This window comes from Cyprinodon variegatus, unplaced genomic scaffold, assembly GCF_000732505.1.
Source record: "Cyprinodon variegatus isolate N-32 unplaced genomic scaffold, C_variegatus-1.0 Scaffold5, whole genome shotgun sequence".
NCBI lineage: Eukaryota > Metazoa > Chordata > Actinopteri > Cyprinodontiformes > Cyprinodontidae > Cyprinodon > Cyprinodon variegatus.
Genome location: NW_015150458.1, coordinates 354,899 through 375,070, shown reverse-complemented (window position 1 = coordinate 375,070; position 20,172 = coordinate 354,899). Strand labels below are relative to the sequence as shown.

Below are 20,172 nucleotides of genomic sequence, written 5' to 3'. Positions count from 1 at the left end.
GGGGTTGCTTGGGGGCAATATAAGTTTTGTATTACTGTATGTGTATTCTTTAAGATTTCAACTTACAGTGTATGAACTTAATTCCTTCTCATACACTTTCGGCTTAAAAGAAGTTTCATGGAAATAATGTTTATGCAAGACTTCTGTATTCATATATGTACTTAAACTTCCAAAGCAACAAATTACAAAACCAAATGTTAAAAAAATAGAGAGCCCTGCACATTCCTGAAGTAGTGCATGAACAATTTTGAGCTAATCTGAGTGTTTCCCCTTTCTCTTTCAAAACATTATTGCACTTTTCATGCACTAATATTAGCAACAGATATAGCCTCTTTGCTTCTTGTCTTGGCTTGTTAGATTCTTTCCCTATTTTAGAGTATAACCTCTGAAAATATCTGGATGCCCAAAAAAGCAAAAGAAACAATTGCAAGCATTGTAACATTTATTTTCAGTATGGTTTCCACATTATCACTGGCTTTTATTGCATATTCTCTTTGAAGCCACTGTTGACTTCCACTGCACTGTAAATTGGAGGGGAGTAGAAGTTTGCCGCAGGGTGGAGCCACACGAAGAGTAAATTTAGGGCTAGAGCCCAAAAATAAGTAATAAATACTTAACTTCACCTGCAAATTTTGATTTTGTGCACAATTTTGAATGATGCAAAACTGCCGCAGACTGCCCTATTTAGAGGAGCATTTTGTGTGTGCTACAAGGTGCAACCATGAAAAAATTTAGGAGAATAGAACAGGTTTTATTATTTACCTTCCAGAGGCAGTATCAATCTGTAAAAGCACTATGCACACTTGGCAGGTATGATGTGGACAAGATGCAGGCAGTGGAGAGGAGATAGTGCCTTCTAGGTTTGTGTTAAAAGAAAAAGATCAACAGGACTTATTAACTAAGATGTCTTAGAGGCCAAAATACAGTAGATTAACATCTGGCATCTGGTATATTCCATCTGTCTCAACCGGTCAAGGTCATTGTTTCCATTTCTCGAATCAACATCACAAAATAACCCCAGTCACATCATCTTACATCTGAATGAACGGTCCATCCAAATACAAGAAGATTGAGTGTTGCAAGGAGTCTTTCCATAAGAGATCTCGGATCAGCTCTAAGTCTGCCCTTGATAGATTATATGTCTCTTCTATCTTAATTTCTGACTGTACAAATATGTTGACATTTTTACAGGGCTTATCATCTGTCATCGGACCTTACACTGATTGCACGATTCTTGCCTTTACTGTAAGTTTGCTTTCAAAAGTGCCAGCAGGTTATTCCTGTTTTGATAAATCGCATTGCAGGGGGTAAATGATTACATTTGCATATCCTCTACCCAGTATTTTGCATGTTCTGGTGAACAGCATATGATACATATTCATATGCATATTCAAACACCCTAATTAGACTGTCCCTGCTATTTCGAACATTTTACAGACATCATTCAGGGAGCAGGGAAGAACAAGAGTTTGTTTTTCAGTAATATCTGAAGTGAGCTTGTGAGGCACAAAAGGTCATACTAAATAAAAATAGAAAGGACAACATAAAGGCAGACAACAATCAAGAGTAAAACACTTCTACCATTATGGGACTCACGATCATGCAGTGAGCTGTGTAAAAAGTCACAATTTCTGACAGTACCTGTCATAGTAGTCTTCGTGGTAGCTGTCATAGTCCAGATCAAACTCTGATCTGCAGAGAAGATGGAGACAGAGTCAGATCAAGTGGTTGCAAAACTTTGAGATGCTTTTGTTGCTGCTATCATTGATTTCATTCAGGGTGTAATTTGTTGTGGGGTATGTGGGTAAATGTCTGAGCGTAAATATAGTTTTTTGATGCCACTTCTTCATCTGGAAAAAAGAAAGCTGTTTTCATGGTTTCTAGCCACTTGGAAGAAAACATGGGCTTTTCTTTTTCTGCTGCAGCATCCAGGTGGAAAATCTATAAAAATTGGATCGTGCCGCAACCGTATCACCCACTGAACACATCGATGTTTGAGCTTGGTGAGGTAAGCTGGGAACCATGCGCAAGAGTGAGACAGAAAAATGAAAGGAGAATGAATGATGTGACAGATATTTATGAGGGCTGATACAGTTGAAGCATATCTATTAAAAAAGATTGGAGGAAGTAAAAGAACAGTGACACTAAGCCACAGTGGGAGCACAGTCTGGTGTGTCAGACCTCAACATTCCAACCAAATCCCTGTGATGAGTCTCTAATAATCCCTGCATGTGGCTCACCATCATGCTGTCTGCTGCTCTGTCTGAGTGACTCTGTCCTCATCATTATGCCCTTTTTAAAACTAACTTCAATTCCTACATTTATCTCTAAAACTCTAAAGAAAAACATATTTGATTAATTAATTATTCAAGTTTGACACCTATTAAACTATCTTTCTTTTGGAGCAAAATTGCTTAGATTGACAGCAAATCCATGATGTAGAGGTATTTAAAAGTACAGTTTAGAATAATAAACCTTTTCTTACCATAACATATTGCAGATTGTCCACATGGCTACTTATGGTAAGAAAAGGGTTCAATTGCAATCTTTCAAAGTTGGACAAGAGATACATCTATGAAGCCTTAAAGTAGAACCTCTGCACTGGATTGTCTATATATATAAGTATTGTACGCTTTTGTTTTTTTCAGGAATAATCTTTAAACTATTGAATTACTTAACAACAATTACATCTTCATTTGATTGTATGCTGTGTAATTTTTCCATCCATCCATTTTCAATATTAGCTTATCCTTTACTAAAGCCTCTTTCCCACTGAAAATAGTGGGTGAACACGGGTTTTTCAAACACTGGTCGACCTGCTAAGAATCGGCACTTGGGTCCCTTCCCATTGGCAAAAAAAAAAACGGGGTCTGACCTACTGCTGGTAAGCTGCATGTCCTGTTTCCTCTTACTGCTGCATGTATGGTGACACTATCACACTAGGTTAGCGTTGATGATGTCACCAATGCAACAGAAATCAGGAAAGTAGGAAAGGGCAACTTGGAAGTGAGCCAGCGCGTAGTAAGTGTTTCGTTCTTTTGTCTCTCTGAATCCCTGAATGACCACGTTTATCGACTGTAAGCAGAGCTGTTCTGGCTTGTTAGATCAGACACGACTGGTGCGGTGTGTTAATGTATGTTCGTTGTGCTTAACGGTATCACGTAAATTAGCGGGTCGACCCGTGTCAGATGTTCCCACTGTATTTTGAATTGTTTCTATATTTTACATTTTAAAATTACATTTTGTTTGTTCCACTTGACTGGGATGTACAGGAATCATATCTATCCAGAGATCTGAGTTTGGGGATGTGTGATTTTCTGAAGAAAAAGACAAGACAGTGAATCTGAACTTAAGACTTATTTGGATAGGACTGCATTAACATTTTCACCCAGCTCTGCTCTAATTGTCTCTTCTGTGTCTCATGCCAGCTGGTTTTTTCAAGCTCAGGGGACAAGAAAACCTCAAAATAATTTATAACAAGCTCTTTTCTGAGCAACACACTTTACACTAATGAAATGCACAATTTGAAGGCATTCTTTTTGTTTTCCCATTTCAAACAAAAAGTTGTCTGTGTTGTCATAGTTCTCTTTTTTTTAAGACACTTGAAAATCTTTGTCTTCCATTTGAGAATTCAATATAATGAGAGCATTTCTCGACTTTTACATCTTGTTCCTGTAAAAGATCCATGAGACAGAAGAACACAGCACATACAAATGCTGGAATTCTCAGCTTTTCAACTAAGCTGACTTTTGTGTTTCTGAATGAATTCATCTGTAAGAGAAACAGCAAATAACATAATTTCAATAAAATCCTCATTGAAGGATGCTGCTGCTCACTTTCTGTTCAGTTCTTTTGTTTTGTGGTTATTCATCTTGTGATGAAGTTCTGGGAAACAAACTGTCATCAGGCTAATCATCTCTTTGAAAAGAAATATGCCAAATATCACTTTTAATATTTTTTTTCTCTTACGATACTTTATTTGAAATAATCTTAGGTCAGGTCTTATTCTCTGAATTAAAACTACAATGAATGTTGAAAAGTTTAAAAGAAAAAAAAATTAAGCATCAGATGTGGTTAAAAGGATAACAAAAAAATTGCACAAGAATACCTTCTTCTTTTTTTTCCACATTTGATTTTTAATCCCAGCGTAGGCTCCTGTGACAGGCTAGAGACCAGATGACTGACGTCCTTCGCAACAGCAAAGGAGTTGGGCTAGATTAGGTTAAATTGATTAAATGAATGACTGCATATCATATAATTTAGGGGAGTTGTGGACTTGTGATTAGGGCATTGCGCTTGGATTCCAGAGGTTGTAAGTTCAAGCCCCACTCCCACAGACTGCCACTCTGGATCCCTGAGCAAAACCCTTAACTCCAAACTGCTCCCCGTGCGCTGCACAATGGCAGCCCACTGCTCCCCAAGGGGATGGGTTGAATGCAGAGGTAAATTTCTCCAATGTGAGATCAATAATATTCAATTATTGTATGCTATAGTTCTTTCTTTTTCCTCTTTTATGCATATTTGTATGTCTCTCTACCAAACTGATGTTATATCAGTTATTTTCAAGTTCCCTGTCCACTACTTAAAAAAAAAAAAAAAACAATACCAAAAATAGTTTGGAAGTTTGTTCGGAGAAGAGATCCTTAACCCCACACTGCTCCCCAGACACCGCTCAATGGCAGCCCACTGCTTCCCAAGGGAATTGGTTAAATGCAGAGAGTTCATTTTGTTGCTCTGTACTTGTGGCAGTTTAATAACAATAAAAACAAGAAAAAATTGTATAAAAAGGCTTCCTGTTTTGACCAGGAATTTACAGGTTTCAGCTTTAAATACCATAGACAGCTGGCCAAAACACTAGAAACCCAAAGGACATCAGTAATTCCATCACATGTGAAAAAACATATGATAGAGGATTAGGGCCATGGATAGGAAAAGAAAAAAATGGCAACTCATTAAAATAAAGAAAGGCAATTGTGTCATGATCTTGGGACTGATGACTGGCTTAATCACTCATTCCATTCACCTGTCTAACTCTGCCTGGTTTCTCATCACTGCACAGCTGATCCTAATGCTGGAACTCTGAGCCTGCCTGTTCCTGTTCTGATCTCTTTGGCTGACCTGTCTTCGGTCTCCTGCTTGTTCTTCGGGTTGCAATATCTGGGACACTCTGGATGACACCCGCCTCATCGTGTTGGAAACTCACCAGCTGGATCCTACCGTGTTCTCTTGCTACGGACTGAATTGGTAAGCCAGGTTTACAAGTTCAATTCTGCCCGGTTTTCTCATCACTGTTCACTTGATCCACATGCTTCTGCCTCTATTTAAGGTGCTTGCTCCCAGTTGTCAGCTCTGGATTATTTTTGAGCCTTTGGTGTGAAGGTTTTTTTAGCTTTACTTATAATGTTCTCATTGCCTGATCCTGACCTGTTTCTGTCTTTGGACCTTTGAGCCTGCCTGCCCCTGTTCTGATCTGTTTACCTGTCTTAGGATTCTGTTGGATTCTACTGTGGACTAAACCTGCATCTGCCCCTCGACTTCACCCTCTGGATTGTGCTGCCTTCCTTCAGTCATCTGCTCAGATCTTATCTACTGAAAGTTCTGTGTCCTTCAAGGCTTCGGCGTCTGGAACTCTCTGTGCAGCAAGCTCTGCATCTTGTCAGCTGACCGGCTGCTATCAACCTCGTTCTCTGGGCACAGAGTGAACTCTAAACCAGGTTAGTGACTCACATGTTCAGATCATCCTCCTTCAGATTTTTGCGGTCACTTATCTGTATTTCCCCTCACCAGAATTACCTGCCTCAGAGGACCTAGCCGCTGCAACTCTGATCTGTTGTTGCTTTAATAAATGCTTTTTAAGTTATCCCACTGTCTGTCTTTCCTGAATACTGGGTCCCTCTGTTTTGAGTCATTACACTTTCCATGGGAGGATCTATTCGCAATTAAGAATAAATAACACATATCAATCTGGTTTTATGCCAGGTTATCTAAAACTATTGCATTACTATGATAATCTTCAGGGCTGTCAACTCTCACCCATTGGGTGAGACTCACACATCTCGGTGTCCTTACACGCTCACACTCCATATCTGCAATTTTTCACTCTTCTAAATGTCAAAAAATGACAGACATTAAAACTCAACTCCATTCCACTTATTTATCTATAAAATATTATACTTATAAAAATCCACTAATTTAGTATTCCATTCATCCTTAACTGGAATATGAAAACAGAAAACCTCAGACTTAAGCCAATATTCAATATACTCAGACTAAGATTTTGGTGTTTAAGTAGTTCTAACCAAGCTAGTATTTTATATGTGATGCTAAAGACAGTTTTAATGATAGCTTTATACATATCTGGTCTTTGTTTAAAATAGTTAATCCTACTTTTACCATGACAATGCAACACTGTTTTCTGCTTCTGATTTAATGTGTAAAATAAATATTTTGGTCAGTATACTTAAGTTTCCTGATGAAGCAGTTTTGTTTTATAATAACATTTTATAAACTTTTTTGCCTGAGCCTTTGACAGTAATGTTGTTCAGACCTTAAGTCAAGTAGGGGTTTCCACATGTCTGTTACTAAAGTGTCTCCTTTAGGTTTATTTCTTATGAATGGTTGTAAACGAAACAAACAAACAAAAAAAACATGGTGCAAAAAATGCATTGATATGGAAGTTCAGAGCATCAATATATATGGTGCAAATATGCAGGATTTTGGTTTGGTGTTATCAGTGTGATGCAGAGTCACATGATTTAGAGTTTTATCAACAGTTCAGCAGTCTGATGGCAGCAGCAGAGAAGAAACTGTTGCAGAATCTGCTGGACCTGCATCAAATGATACAAAGCCTCTTTCCAGAGGGCAGCAGGGAGAACAGTTAGAGGCTCTCTGTCCTGCATGGGAAGACATTGTAACCAGCTCCATCAGCAGCTATCAGGGACAGGTTTTTTCAGTCCCAAACAGGAGAGCCATGACAAGTCCAGTCGTACATCCCAATTTTGGGAAAAGTCAGGCCATCTTTCCCTTTAAGCAGTAGCAAAGTCCTCATCCTCGAACAAGGTTTTCTTCGCTTTTATATAAAGTCTTTTCCATTAGCTTTTTTTTGGGGAAAAATGTCCTTGGAATGTTCAGAAATCTGGGTGTAACATTCATTTTCAACAATGGAACAGTGAATATTATGATTTAGTATAGTTTTAACCCCTGGTAAAATACTGATCAATAAGTAGATTAATCCAGAAAGACCAAGAAGTTGAAAAGTTATCAAGAGTTGGAGGGTTCTGGTCATAACCAAGTAGTAGTGCCACTGATATGACAATCAGCTTTGGTGTAGAAGAAGTCAAAAGTAGTATCTCATCAGCATAAAATGCAGTTTTAAACATGTGATTTTTTCCTTTAAATCCAAAATATCTAAATGCATCCTGACAGTCTTAGCCCAGTGTTCCACAGCAAAGAGTGGAAACTGAATAACTGTGATGTGTACATCTTCCTAAGTCAAATTCTGATTCTCTAACATCATTGATCTAAAAACATGTAAAAATTAAAACAGCAAAAACATTTACCATGGTGCTATCAAAAACATAACTCAATCGGTTGTGAAAAAATTACCAAATTAATAGGAAGGTATGAGCCGCATTTGCAAGATTATCATTTTTTCAAAATTAATTTTTTTTTTTTTTTTTTGGTGGGCATAAGGAAGAAGGTATTGAGCCTGTCTCCACTGAATGCTAAAACATATTTTTATGACTAGGGTTTGTTGTGTCTTGAAAAGTTTTGTGAAATACTGTGCATTTGCTATCTGTCTAAGGGGACTTGCCATTTGTGAACAAAATTGAGGCACTACCTATCAAGGAACAACACACTGGTCAACAAAGAGATAGTCTGCATCAGAGAGCAAATTTAAGATTAAGATTATTGTTACGATTATAACATTGTCTGTGTCCGGGTTTAGAAGGCTGGTCTATGATGTTTCTGCATGGACTTTACATGTTCATCCCTGCTTGTGTGGGTACTCTGGCTTCCTCTCACAGTGCAAAATGACGGCTGTTAATTATAGTTTTTTTGAAACTCTTAATGTGTGAGTCTGTGCTTGCATGTTGTATTGCTCTATGATGTACGTTTGACCTGTCTAAGGTCTACCCGACTTTTCACCCATGGACTGCTGGAGATAGACACTAGTCCCCCATGACAGACAATTGGTGGAAGATCGATAAATGTGCCACCACTGTGGCTATTTTAAAGTTTGAGCTGTAAAGTTTTGTGGAGAATGCTTTCATTATCTCCACAATGGTCTCTTACAATAGTAGCATGGCTCTCACACCTCGACTATCAGGACCTAAGCAGGCAACCTGACTTATCCCCCAATTCAAACTGTCTATGTTTAGAGTTAAAAAGACTTTTGGTTGAAATCTTTCTCAGTTGTTTTCTTTTTTTTTTATGTTTCTTCTCAATGTTATTGTGATCTTTAGGTGTATAGTTTACAACTCAAATTTCTTTTTTTCCAGTTTACTATAGAAATTTTAATTTTGGCCTGCTTTATAAGGTTATGGTTTGTTCTGTATTTTTGGTATGATTTTTTCATAGCCGTTTTCCCTATTTACCTTTGCTTTAATTAATTTCTTCTTTTATCAGACTCTTCAGTTAATTAGTAGTTTCTGTTCATCTTTGTTTTCCTCATTACCTGAACCTGTATTCTGCTCCATTTAAACTGTCATTCTTCTGTTAGTCCTCACTAGAATTAAACAAATTCATTGATGATATATTATTATATTTTATTATTTAATTCCGAGAAATGCATGGGGAAAAGCCAGGAAATTGTTTCTCTGGTCAGGAATAATGTCATTAATACAGATCCTTACATAACAAAGAATCATTTGTTGTTTGCACATCACAATGTTCAGTGTGACAAACTCACCTGATAATAATATGAAAAACAAATATATCATTTTTCATTATTTGTAATGATGGCTCTGCCTTTGGAATGTCATCGAGTTGTAGTAATGACATGCTGTCAGAGTTTTCATTCGACTTAGTGAAGATAAATCTGCGACAGGTAAGCAAAGTCCCTTAAAACTACAATTACATGCGAAGAAAGTAGCTGAGCTCCTTGGCCACCAGAGAGGGAGACCAGCAGCAGATGGACAGCAGGGTCACTAAAGGCTAATTAATTTCTTTTCATAATTTTTCAAGTGCCAAAGCAATCCATTAGACGTGCCTGGCAATAAATCATCTCAGCCTCAGCATGTTTGCGTGAGTCTTGTGCACACCAGTAAAAAGGAAAGTTGTTTTTGTGAATAGAACATCCCAGAGATTCTTTTGAGAACAAAGAACTTAAAAAATGTAAAATAAAGAGTAAAATCTTAGATACTTAATCAGGAAGAACAAAACACATCAGGTAGGTGGTTAAGATGAAGCAATTGAGACGTTAAAGCTGTTTAAAACTTGACATATGCAATAAAAATGTATGTGACAACAAATACATCACATTTTTTTTTGTGCTAATTTTTTCAACACAGCAACATCATCATGACAAATTATATGTTTTTTTTTTTATATATATATAAAAAAGCAATGCTCATATCGGTGTAATATTTAGCAGTCATCATATGCCTGTTTCTCACTGGTAAATCTGCTGCTCATAAATGCTGTATACTACTCATTGCAGGTTATACATAAATGATACTCCAGCTGATGTGTTTTAAATGTAAATGCATAAACATATGGCATGCAAGTCTCATGTTAGTTTAGAAATATAATTTTTTTAGCTAGTGCAAAAGCTAAAGCAAGAACCAACTTCTTTTATATATACCCTCTAAGTTGGAGAATATCTGATTTGGTCATTGATTCTCTCCACTTTAGGCTAGAATGCTACATTTTTATCCTATGCTCTTCTTGCTTTAATATGAAACCATGGTGCATTTATTCAATTGTTTGATGCGGTCACTTCTTTTATACCCACAACAGAACAGAGAACACACCACATCAAAATGACTTTGGATTAAATATAAAACATCACAAACTGATTTGGTTCTAAGTTAGGATTATAGAAAAACCTAAAAGGAGTATAAGATGTATGACCCTCTTTACTTTTGCTCTTGGTGTTAGTTCCTGTTAAAAGCCAAGCTCTGTTTTTCAAAATCTGAAATAATGAATGATCTTGAGAGAGTTTTGTGTTTCTTTCCCCAACGCTTTAGGAGTCAGATCCTTGTCTGGTAATTTGTCTTTCATTCAGTGGGAAGACGCCGGTTGAGCAAATAACGGGATTTATAAAGTAGACTCTATTAAGGCTAGGAAGTCATGTCTTTCTACATCAAAGGTAAAAAATTATGAGGTGTCCATCACTTTATTACAAAAGGTTTATATCCTTGGTTCTCAGCATGAATCTTGATATAAATCCAGGATCTCAGATAACGTCAGTAGTCCAGTGGGAGATAAAATGAGTTCAAATCTAGCCTCCCCTAATGTATCACTACTTATTTCCCACTTTACAGAAGCTGTGTTGGATATTGAATCTAGTTATCACAGCTCCTAAAGCACAGCGCTTTACATAATGTGGGAGTGGAAAGTGTTGGTTATATAAAAGTGTATGGAGAACATAATGCAGCACAACAATCAAGAAAAAACACACTACACCCCACACCTACATAGAGACAGTGAACAAAGCATGCGTTAGGGAGGCAAATGAGATTATGTCTGAAGAACTGCACAAAGTTATTTTCCCTCTTGGCTTGCAGAGAAGTTAGAAGAAAATTGTGAGAGTTGGTTGACTGACAATTAGACAAGAGACACAAAAGAAAGAAGCAAGACCATTGGATGATCAAGATTAGAGCAGAAAGGCTTTGATGAGGGAGAGGAAAATGAAAAGAAAGCTTGGAGCCTGTTTGGTCTCAGGCACTCTCTAAGGACAGACGCCGAGCTAATCTATGTCCACTTCTGCTTTCATTTAATCACTTTCTCTATTTGTCTCTGCTCCTCACCCACATTCACAGTTTATTTCTTTGAACTGTTCTTGTCTCTTATAAAATGAGTAAAAGATTTTACCAGAACATAAACTGCACTAAATACATACATTCATAAGCAATGAGAGATAACCTGCAACTATGAAAACCATGCTGCTCTTCCTGAAGCCTAGCTTTCACAATCAGCCTGACTCTACAGCACCCTGGCATAGGCCATCCTGAGGAGGCTGGAAAAGTGATCTCCCTATACACTGCAAAAAAATAAATAAAATAAAATAATTTTCTTCTTAAAATAAGTGCATTTTTTTCTTGAATTGAGCAGGTAAGTGAGACGCTTTGCCAATGGAACAAGAAAATTTAATGTTAAAATAAGAAAAACAATTGCATTGTCTTATTACATCCTCTTTTTTACCTACTCAAACTATTACTTATTTTCAGTTCATGTTTGCAGTGTGGTTGGAACACACCTTACAATATGTCTTATTTGGTGCAGATTTGGACAATTGTGCTGCTGTTTTTAAGATAATGTCATTTTAAATATTGGCCAGTCAGTGACCACAAGCGTTAGCTTCATGCAGCTCAGCTGCACTCATGATAACTGAAATGTGTGCATTTGACGTTCAAATCATGTGTGTACAGTGAAATACACTTGTTTAGTGTCATACAAGCTCATGGAGAATGAAAATAGGTGATCCTAATGAGCCCATGGAGCATATATACACTTGTGGATCACTTTTGTCATAATCCTGATGCCATACAACCAGAGATGGCAAAAGTACTCACTTTCCGTACTTGAGTAAAAGTTCAAATACTTGTGTTAAAAAATACTCTGGTAAAAGTGGAAGTACTGATTAAACTTCTTTACTCAAGTAAAAGTAACAAAGTACAGGCTTGTAAATTTACTTAAAGTATAAAAGTAAAAGTAGAAACCACTTTTTTCATGCCGTTGCCTACATTTTAAATGGATGTCTGCCAATAGGACTAGATCTCCGTTGTGTTCATTTTCAATCATCTCGTCGTCCATGCTACTATACTAACGCCACCGTCACCAAGCTGCAATGATTTGCCGCCAATGAATACCGCCGAATCTATCGATTCATCTTGTAGTGGTGCGTCAAATGCAACGTAGATTCCCATCCAATTAGATTGAATTTGGTATTGATGACGTGAAAAATAATAACGGTAACTCCATTGAAATGATTCAAAACTAAAGTAACGAGCCAATTTTTTTAAATGTAAGGAGTAGAAAGTACAGATATTTGTGTAAAAATGTAAGGAGTAGAAGTAAAAAGTCACCATAAAAATAAGTAGTAAAGTAAAGTAAAAATATAAGAAAAATCTACTTGAGTACAGTAATGAAGTATTTGTACTTCGTTACTTCCCATCTCTGCATACAACATTACCCCAACCACCATAGAATGTTTAAGATGCATGTCAGTCACAACAGCCCAACATCATCCAGAGAGCCAAAACACTCTAGGCAGACCTCCTCCACCCCTGTGGCCTTGACGCCCTGGAGTTTTTTCAATTTCAGCTTTGGTCATGAACAAGTCTGGCCCTGAGCACCTAGTCTCTGCTTCCTCCATGGAGGGCGTATCAGTTGGGTTTAGATTATCATTAAAGTATTCCTCCTACTGCTTAAATCAAATATATAGAAAAATGCTAAACCATACTTATTTAACTTTTAGATCAGAAGAGATCTTTCCCTCACTGAAATTCCTGCTATATCAATATTTTTGAAATTACATCTTATTTGACCTTAGTATGATTAACACAGAGAACTTAATTACAGAACAATGTTGCAGTATTTGGTGCTAGTACACATGCTTTTATTGTATATTTGCAAGACAGAGTGTTTTATTTTGATATTCAGGATATGTTTTATTATTCTTCCACTATCATGAAGATATATAAATCCAATGTTAGCTAGCCCACAAGCAGTCATTGAAAGATTAATTATATGTGAGCTGTTATTAACTGAAAAACCAGTACTGCTAATGTTGGCTTCTAGATCATTATGCAAAGACCTGAACATTTCTTTTATTGGGATTTATGATTTCTCTCACATAAAACATTAGTTAATTTTTCCAAAGGTTAGAAATATTTTCACACAGGTTGTTGCAGAAAGAAATGCCTCTTCTAGATAAAAAAACATATGTTTTTCTGAAATAGGGATACTAAGAAACATGTTATAAAAAGAAAAAGTAATTAAAGCAGAGTTCCACGTTCATTATTGGAGAAAAAAATATAAGAAGAAAGAATAAAAATGTTAAAAGTTAAAAGATAGGTGACCTCACAAATCTCTTCACTCAGAGATAGCATCATAAAATCCAGTGCAACAGTTGCTTAGTGATTGCTTAAATAATAGTGTCTACTCAAAATAAAAAAAATAAAAAATTATCAAGCAAACAAACAGCATCATCAAGAGGCAAAGACATAAGGCACACAGGTCTAGGGGAAAAGTATACAAAAGTTTAAATAAAGCCAAAGATACAAGAACAAAATCTTGAACTTCAAACATATCTTAAAGTGATGTTTAATCTATCACCCAAAAAGGGCATCCAGCCATCCTCCTGCTTAGTCCTTGTCAGGGTCGTGGGTGGGTCGGTGCCTCTCTTCCGCAGTCTATGGGTGAGATGCAGAGTACCCCCTGGACAGGTCAACAGTCTGCCGCAGGGCAACAGTTAGACACAAAGCTAAACAACCAGTAGTCGGGTTGAGGGGGGATGAGTACACATGCTTTTATTGTATGTTTGCAAACTCAACACACCCTCCCCCCCGGTAGATGCAGCAAACACTGACTTCATAAATGAACTGAATAACTTCTTTGGAAGGTTTGAGGCACTAAACAGCACTCCAGCATTGAAAGCTGTCCCACAACAGGGGGAGGAGGCACTAAACCTGGATGTAGCTGAAGTGAGGAAAACTCTGAGGAAAAAGTCTACCTAAGGAAGGCCCCAGGGCCTGATAACATACCTGGGCGGGTGTATAAGGAGTGTGCAGGTCAGCTGGCTGGTGTCCTCACAGACATTTTTAAAACCTTGCTGGACCGATCCGTAGTGCCAGCATGCTTTAAGTCTGCCACTATCATTCCGGTCCCAAAGACGCCTCAGGTCACCTCACTTAATGATTACCCGCTAGGTTCACCACCAATCACATTGCAAAGTTTGCAGATGACACCATGGTGGTGGGTCTCATCAGAGACGACAACAACCAGGACTACAGAGAGAAGGTGGAGCAGCTGGTGGACTCATGTAAAGATAACAGCCTGATCATGAATGTAGAGTAAATGAAGGAGATCATCATTGACTTCAAGAAGAACCGGCCTAACCGCGCTCCACTGCTCATCAACAGCTCAGCTGTAGAGGTAGTCACATCACAGACACCCTGACCTGGACTGTAAACACCACCTCACTGTTCAGAAGGGCACAAAAGCGCATGTACTTCTTACGGAGGATGAGGAGAAGCCACCTGCCCTTGCCCATCCTCACGAACCTCTGCAGAAGCACCATAGAGAGCATTCTGACCAGCTGTATCACTATGCGGTGTGGAGGCTGCAGCGCCTCAGACTGGAAGAAGGTGAGGAGAGTGGTGAGAACAGCAGAGAAGATCATTGGGGCTCCTCTTCCTTTTATTAAAGACATTTCATCCCAGTACTGCGTGTACCGAGCCCATAACATTATAAATGACCCCGCACCCACCATGGACTGTTCTCCCTGCTGCCCTCTGGGAAGAGGCTTTGAAGAATCCGATGCAGGTCCAGCAGATTCCATAACAGCTTCGTTAGGATGTTGGAATTGTGACTAATATACAGTCGTATGTTTACATTATCATTGCTGCTTACCTTTATCATGGCTGCCCTTTAAAATGTATGTGAATTAAAATGAAAATGTCTTGGGAGCTACTTTACTGAACGAAATTTCTTTTTGTATACACTCTGTGTGTACAAAATTATAATAAAATCTGTGTGTCTAAGTCTAAAAAGGCCCATGCTAACAGTAGGGGAGCTGCAGAGCTCTGCAGGTCAGGTGGGCTTTTAATTATACTCTCTCTGGAAGAGAGCCATGATATCCCATTAATGTCTGCCAAAAGCCAAGCTAGATACCTTATATGTGCCAAGGACACCAAAACTGAACTTTGGGCCAAAAGAAAAAATATTCTGTGTAGTTAAAGATTAAATCTCCTCAGTGCTCTAAATCACTGTCACTACAGTGAAAGGTGGGGTGTCAGGGTTGGTTGTGGTTTATGACCCAAATGCAGAGGCAGAGAGGCTGAGGTGATTTCTTGTGGATTTAATCAAAGGAAAAAGTAAACAAAGGCAGGGATGCAAAAATCCAACTAATAAAGAAAAGCAAACCAGAACTATGGAGACATCTGGGGATCCCAAACACTAGGAGCCAGGGAGAGACGAGGTAGGTGGACAACAGCATGGGAGGACAGCAAAGACAAGGAACCAACACATACACAAGAGGGCAACAGAGGACAGCAGCAAAACATGAGAACTAACATAAATCTAGAAATTACAACAAAACTGGAATTAAACCAATAAATCTAGAAAACAAGGAGCAAAATAAAGAACGACAGAACCAAGACCATGACATGGGGTTTACGTATTAAAGATCAAAGTAGCCTACAAACTGGAGTCCTGACTTCAACCTAAAACAAAGCCTTTGGAATAAATTTAAGGTAATGGGATGAATTTAACCTGCCTTAATTTTAGTTACATTTAACAAATAAATATATCTGATAATTAACACACTGGACTGGAACTGAACACAACCTGTAGTTGAAAATTGTTTTTTTTTTTCTGTTTGTTTGTTTCTTCCACTTGGATTAGATTTATTTACTTTTACGCTATACAGTGCATCCGCAAAGTATTTACAGAGCTGCATTTCATTAAGTTACAGCCTGATTACAAATTGCACTGAACTAATCTCAACAAAATCAAAAAGAAAAAAAGTTTGTTTGAGATCATTGAACAGAGAAAACACATTTATGTTATTATTATTAATAAAGACTTTGCTTGATCCAGCTCCAACTTTTGCAGCAATTGAAGCTTCGGTTGTTGTTAAATATGATGCTACAAGTTTATAGCACACCTATTTTTAAACACTGTCTTACTGATAGAATACTGCAGTAAATATGTACAGACACATACCTATAGAAACTAATTTTTTAAGCCAAACATCCAGAATGTTTTGGGCAGCTGACTCAAACATCCAGTAATTACACACTTTGCTGGTTTAATGAATGACTCCTATTGTAGTAGCCAATCAATAATGTAGTTCTACATATCTATTACTGCTTGGCCCAATGGGCCACAGAGTAATGGCGAGCCAAGAAGCTCATAATTTTATTTCCAATTGGAATCAAGTTTAAATTACAACCTCAGTATAATTTATTCAGTCTGAGAAACGACAGCACATTGATAAGGGTTATGTGTCAGACTGCACTCGTCCCTCGCTCTTTACTGAACAGCTGAAAGTCCTTTAGGTCTGATTGCAGAGCCACAATCAAAAAGAAGGGTGTTAGATTAGTTTGTTGAGTACCACAGCAAAGTGGGAGTGCCACAGCAGGGAGAAGGCACTGAGCAGACCACAGATTGCAAAGATGGAGCAAAAAAGACAGAAGCACACTACATGCAGCAGGGAGGATGTCAGGGTTTTTCTGACAACTCCTATCACATCTATGCAGATGACATCCAACCGTATGCATATTTTAAACTAGAACAGCTGGACGGGCCATTCACCCCTCCCCTTATACTTATCTGGGCTTAGTGACTTGCTCTGCAGAAATTTTCTGGATTCAGCCTCAAACCCTAGCTTAGCCACTCCAAAACATTAATAACATTTCCAAGGAGAAAAATCAAGATTACTTTAACCTTAATATGCATAAGTATGAATAATGTCTGTATTTAAACATATTTGTTTACAGTATACACATGGAATAGCAAGAATGAGCTCAATGATTTGGAAGCATCCTTTTCACAGTAAAGCCTTGTTTTTCTGCTTGCAGGCATAAATGATCACAACCATAGATTATTCTGCATGACTTGGAGCCATCTGCACACAACACAGTACATAGCAAAATGAGCTAACATCTTATCTTTTCAATATTTCTCTACTTTGAAAACAGCTTTTTGATTAAAGGTAATTTTCATTTGAGATGGGCATCCTGCACCAACCAAGCAGCGAAGAATTTACTGGTTCATTAAAAGCAGAGGATCTAAAGAGGAGGAGTAATTGAAATTTCACAGATGAGGATTCTTGGTGCTATTTAATTGCATTACAGTCTGCAGCCTTGTAGAGTGAAGTTTGCCAAGATGTTCCTTTACAGGGTCCTCGTCAGAACGTAGCCAAGTTAAAATGTTTCTGTAAGCAGCCAGATTAATAATCCCTCCAGCCTTTACAGTTCCTGTTCATCCTCATGTCATTGTCATGTCCTGGAATATTCTATTGTATGGAAATTACTGAAATATTAAAAGCTAAAAGTAATTTTGGCTCTGCTGAGTGAACGACAAAATAGCACCGTTAATCCCCTTCACTCATTTACCCACAGCCTAAAACTGTAGTACATGAGAAAAGGAGCAATAGTAAAGAACAAAAAATGTGATCTTGCCTTGAATAGAATTGGTTGATTAGAGAGGATGGTAAACATGGAGCATCAAGGACAAATAATATCTCGCCATTCAGAGATGTTCTCAGGAGATACAATCCTGGTTTTCAGCTTTGATGGACAGGACTGACATTTGTTGAGTCAACTTCTGTTGCAGTCTATATCTCTCAGTGGACAAAACTTTAGCCTCAGCTAACATCAAGCCCTGCTCTGTCTACTCAACCTAGGCTGTGTATCGTAGCCGCTCTAGTTAGGAAAGACACCTGCTAGATATTATCAGAGAGATATCTATTAAAGAAAGGAGGTTGTTGTCTATTTTTAAAGCATCTTAAAAAAGAAAACAAAAGGTAATATATGTTATAAGTAAAGTGACATAAGATTATAGAAACAATCAAATAAAGAAGTATTCTTCACTTTAATATGAACTGGTACAACAATGCAAGCTTTTAAATCAATAAAGAGCTCAAATTATAACAAAACGGATAACACATCCATTTTTAAAGCTGATCACATGCCAATTTAACTCATTTTTGCAGATAATCCATAACCTAACATTTTGTGTCTTTTAAACATCAACAATTCTTAATTGGGTTTTTAGAGTATTCATTATCTTACACCCTGATGGTATTATGGTAGTGCGGTTCATGTTAACCGATCTTATCAAAAATTAATTGTTATTTTTTGCTGCATATTTTTCTGTTCTGTCACTTTATCCTATAACAGAATATAGGATATCTTTTAGATTAGTGCAAAATATTTTAATCACTTGAACAGTGAGTGAGTGAAATATTTATGTTCCTTTTTTATATCTTCTGGTCATTAATTAACCTTGTTGGGATCGGGATCATATGTGGCTTGAATGTCTGAGAGTTGAAGAAGATTATTTTACAAGCATGATAATTCTCTGCATTTTAACCCCAAAACACCCCTTGAAAGAGGATGGGTCTTTCCAGTGAACAGAGAAAACATGCAACTCAGATATGTTCAGTCTTCTACACTGGAAGTAGTAACAGCCATCTTCACAAAAAGATGGCCAAACATTGAATAGCAAATTTAGAGTCAAAAATCAATATCTTATCTACATTTCAAGAAAGAGGGAAGACTCTTTGGTGGTGTGAGAGAAGAGTGAAAGAAGTCAATAATAATTCAATCACTCAGCTGAACAGATCATTTTAAGAAGACCAGAGCTGGAAGTAAGTGATTTAGAAATGTACCATATAGATAGGATATCAGTAGATGGTGTTAGACAGGAACAACATTACAACCACAATTACTTAGACTGGTGGGAGCTATGGCTTTGTCAAGTGCTGGGGGGTGTCATAGATACATGTTAGATGATAAGTCCTTAAAAAGATAAAGTAAAGATGGCTTTTGTATGTATAGACACATTAGAAGTGCTATGGATAATTCAGCCGTATAGTCTTGCACATTTCTTTGTCTGTTTCCTGTTTTGCAAATATAGCTTTGGAAATAGATGTCCCAGAGCTAGATGATAGCCCAACAGATTTGCTTTCATAAGCAGACCATTATGCTCGGTGCTTGTATATGAAACTGTATTGAAAATTATTTTTGGAGTAAACTTAGATACGGAGACATGCAGATGGAAAGGGAGGTAAGAAAGATGGTATAAGAACTAAGGGGAGATAGAAAGAGATAGAGACGGTAGAGAGCGCATGAAAAGAGAGAAAATAAAACAAAACAGCAAAAATCATGATTACATTATATTATTTAGGGTGGTTTATCTCTGTAGCTGCGGCATAGTATTTAGTATTAGTGTATCTGTGAACACCTCTAACCAAACTCCCGTGGTATGTATGCATCGGAATGCTTCTAAAGGACTTACAAAGCCTCTTCAGATGGAAAATATGCTTGATAGCAGGTGTTGGTGGCCTCAGACTTGCCCTATAAGGCCAAGGACAGAAAAAGAGACAATGCTAACCCCAGATCTCCAGCCACACCAACCACAGAAGGGCAGACAGGAGCCCCCAAGGGGCCAAATCCCAAAGGGGCCCAGTCCCTGGGGTGCCTGACCCCAGAGTGCCATAGTGCAGAGGTCCCACGGGGCATTAGTAGTGGGCCCATGGGCTCAGCCGACGGCCGGTCCCACCCAATGTTACAGTAGTGGTCACGTAATAATTTGTCATTTCTTTATTACTCTCCATTGTTTAGAAGGATGCTTTATATTTTAAAAGCTATATTCACTTAAAACCAGTAAACAAAAAAAGAAATATCCTTACCACTAACAAAGTGATCAGAGCGTAACCTTGCTTTATTAAATGGCATGCGTTTTTTATGGATATTAGCCAGCTGCCCTTGTTTATGCTAGATGCTTAGCAGAAAAGTTTGCTCACATTAACTTCTTATTTTATGTATCTATATAAATTTATCTTGTTTTTTTTTTCTAATTTCTAATAGTTTTAATGTGATGAGGTGGACTGTACTTACACCACCTGTCACTCAAAGGATTGTGGGCAACCATAAAGCTCCTATGAACCATATAAGAAACTCCCTATATTAAATGAATTATAAATAGGGAGCATTCTGCTTTCTTTTCTTACCTCCCACCTTATTGCTAGCACTATTTGGAAAGCACTTTTCGCTA

General features: G+C 37.7%; 1 protein-coding gene across 2 annotated transcripts in view; it reads right to left on the bottom strand.

Moving 5' to 3' along the window:
* Positions 1-20,172, bottom strand: part of LOC107084137 (heterogeneous nuclear ribonucleoprotein C-like) — a 52,487-nt gene that overhangs the window by 8,410 nt on the left and 23,905 nt on the right. The window contains exon 3 of one of the 2 annotated variants that reach the window (XM_015373829.1): positions 1,642-1,692. The exons of the other annotated variant lie outside the window; for it this stretch is intronic. Coding sequence (XP_015229315.1) covers positions 1,642-1,692 — 51 coding nt within the window. The remainder of the gene's footprint in view (positions 1-1,641; positions 1,693-20,172) is intronic. 2 annotated transcript variants of the gene reach the window in all.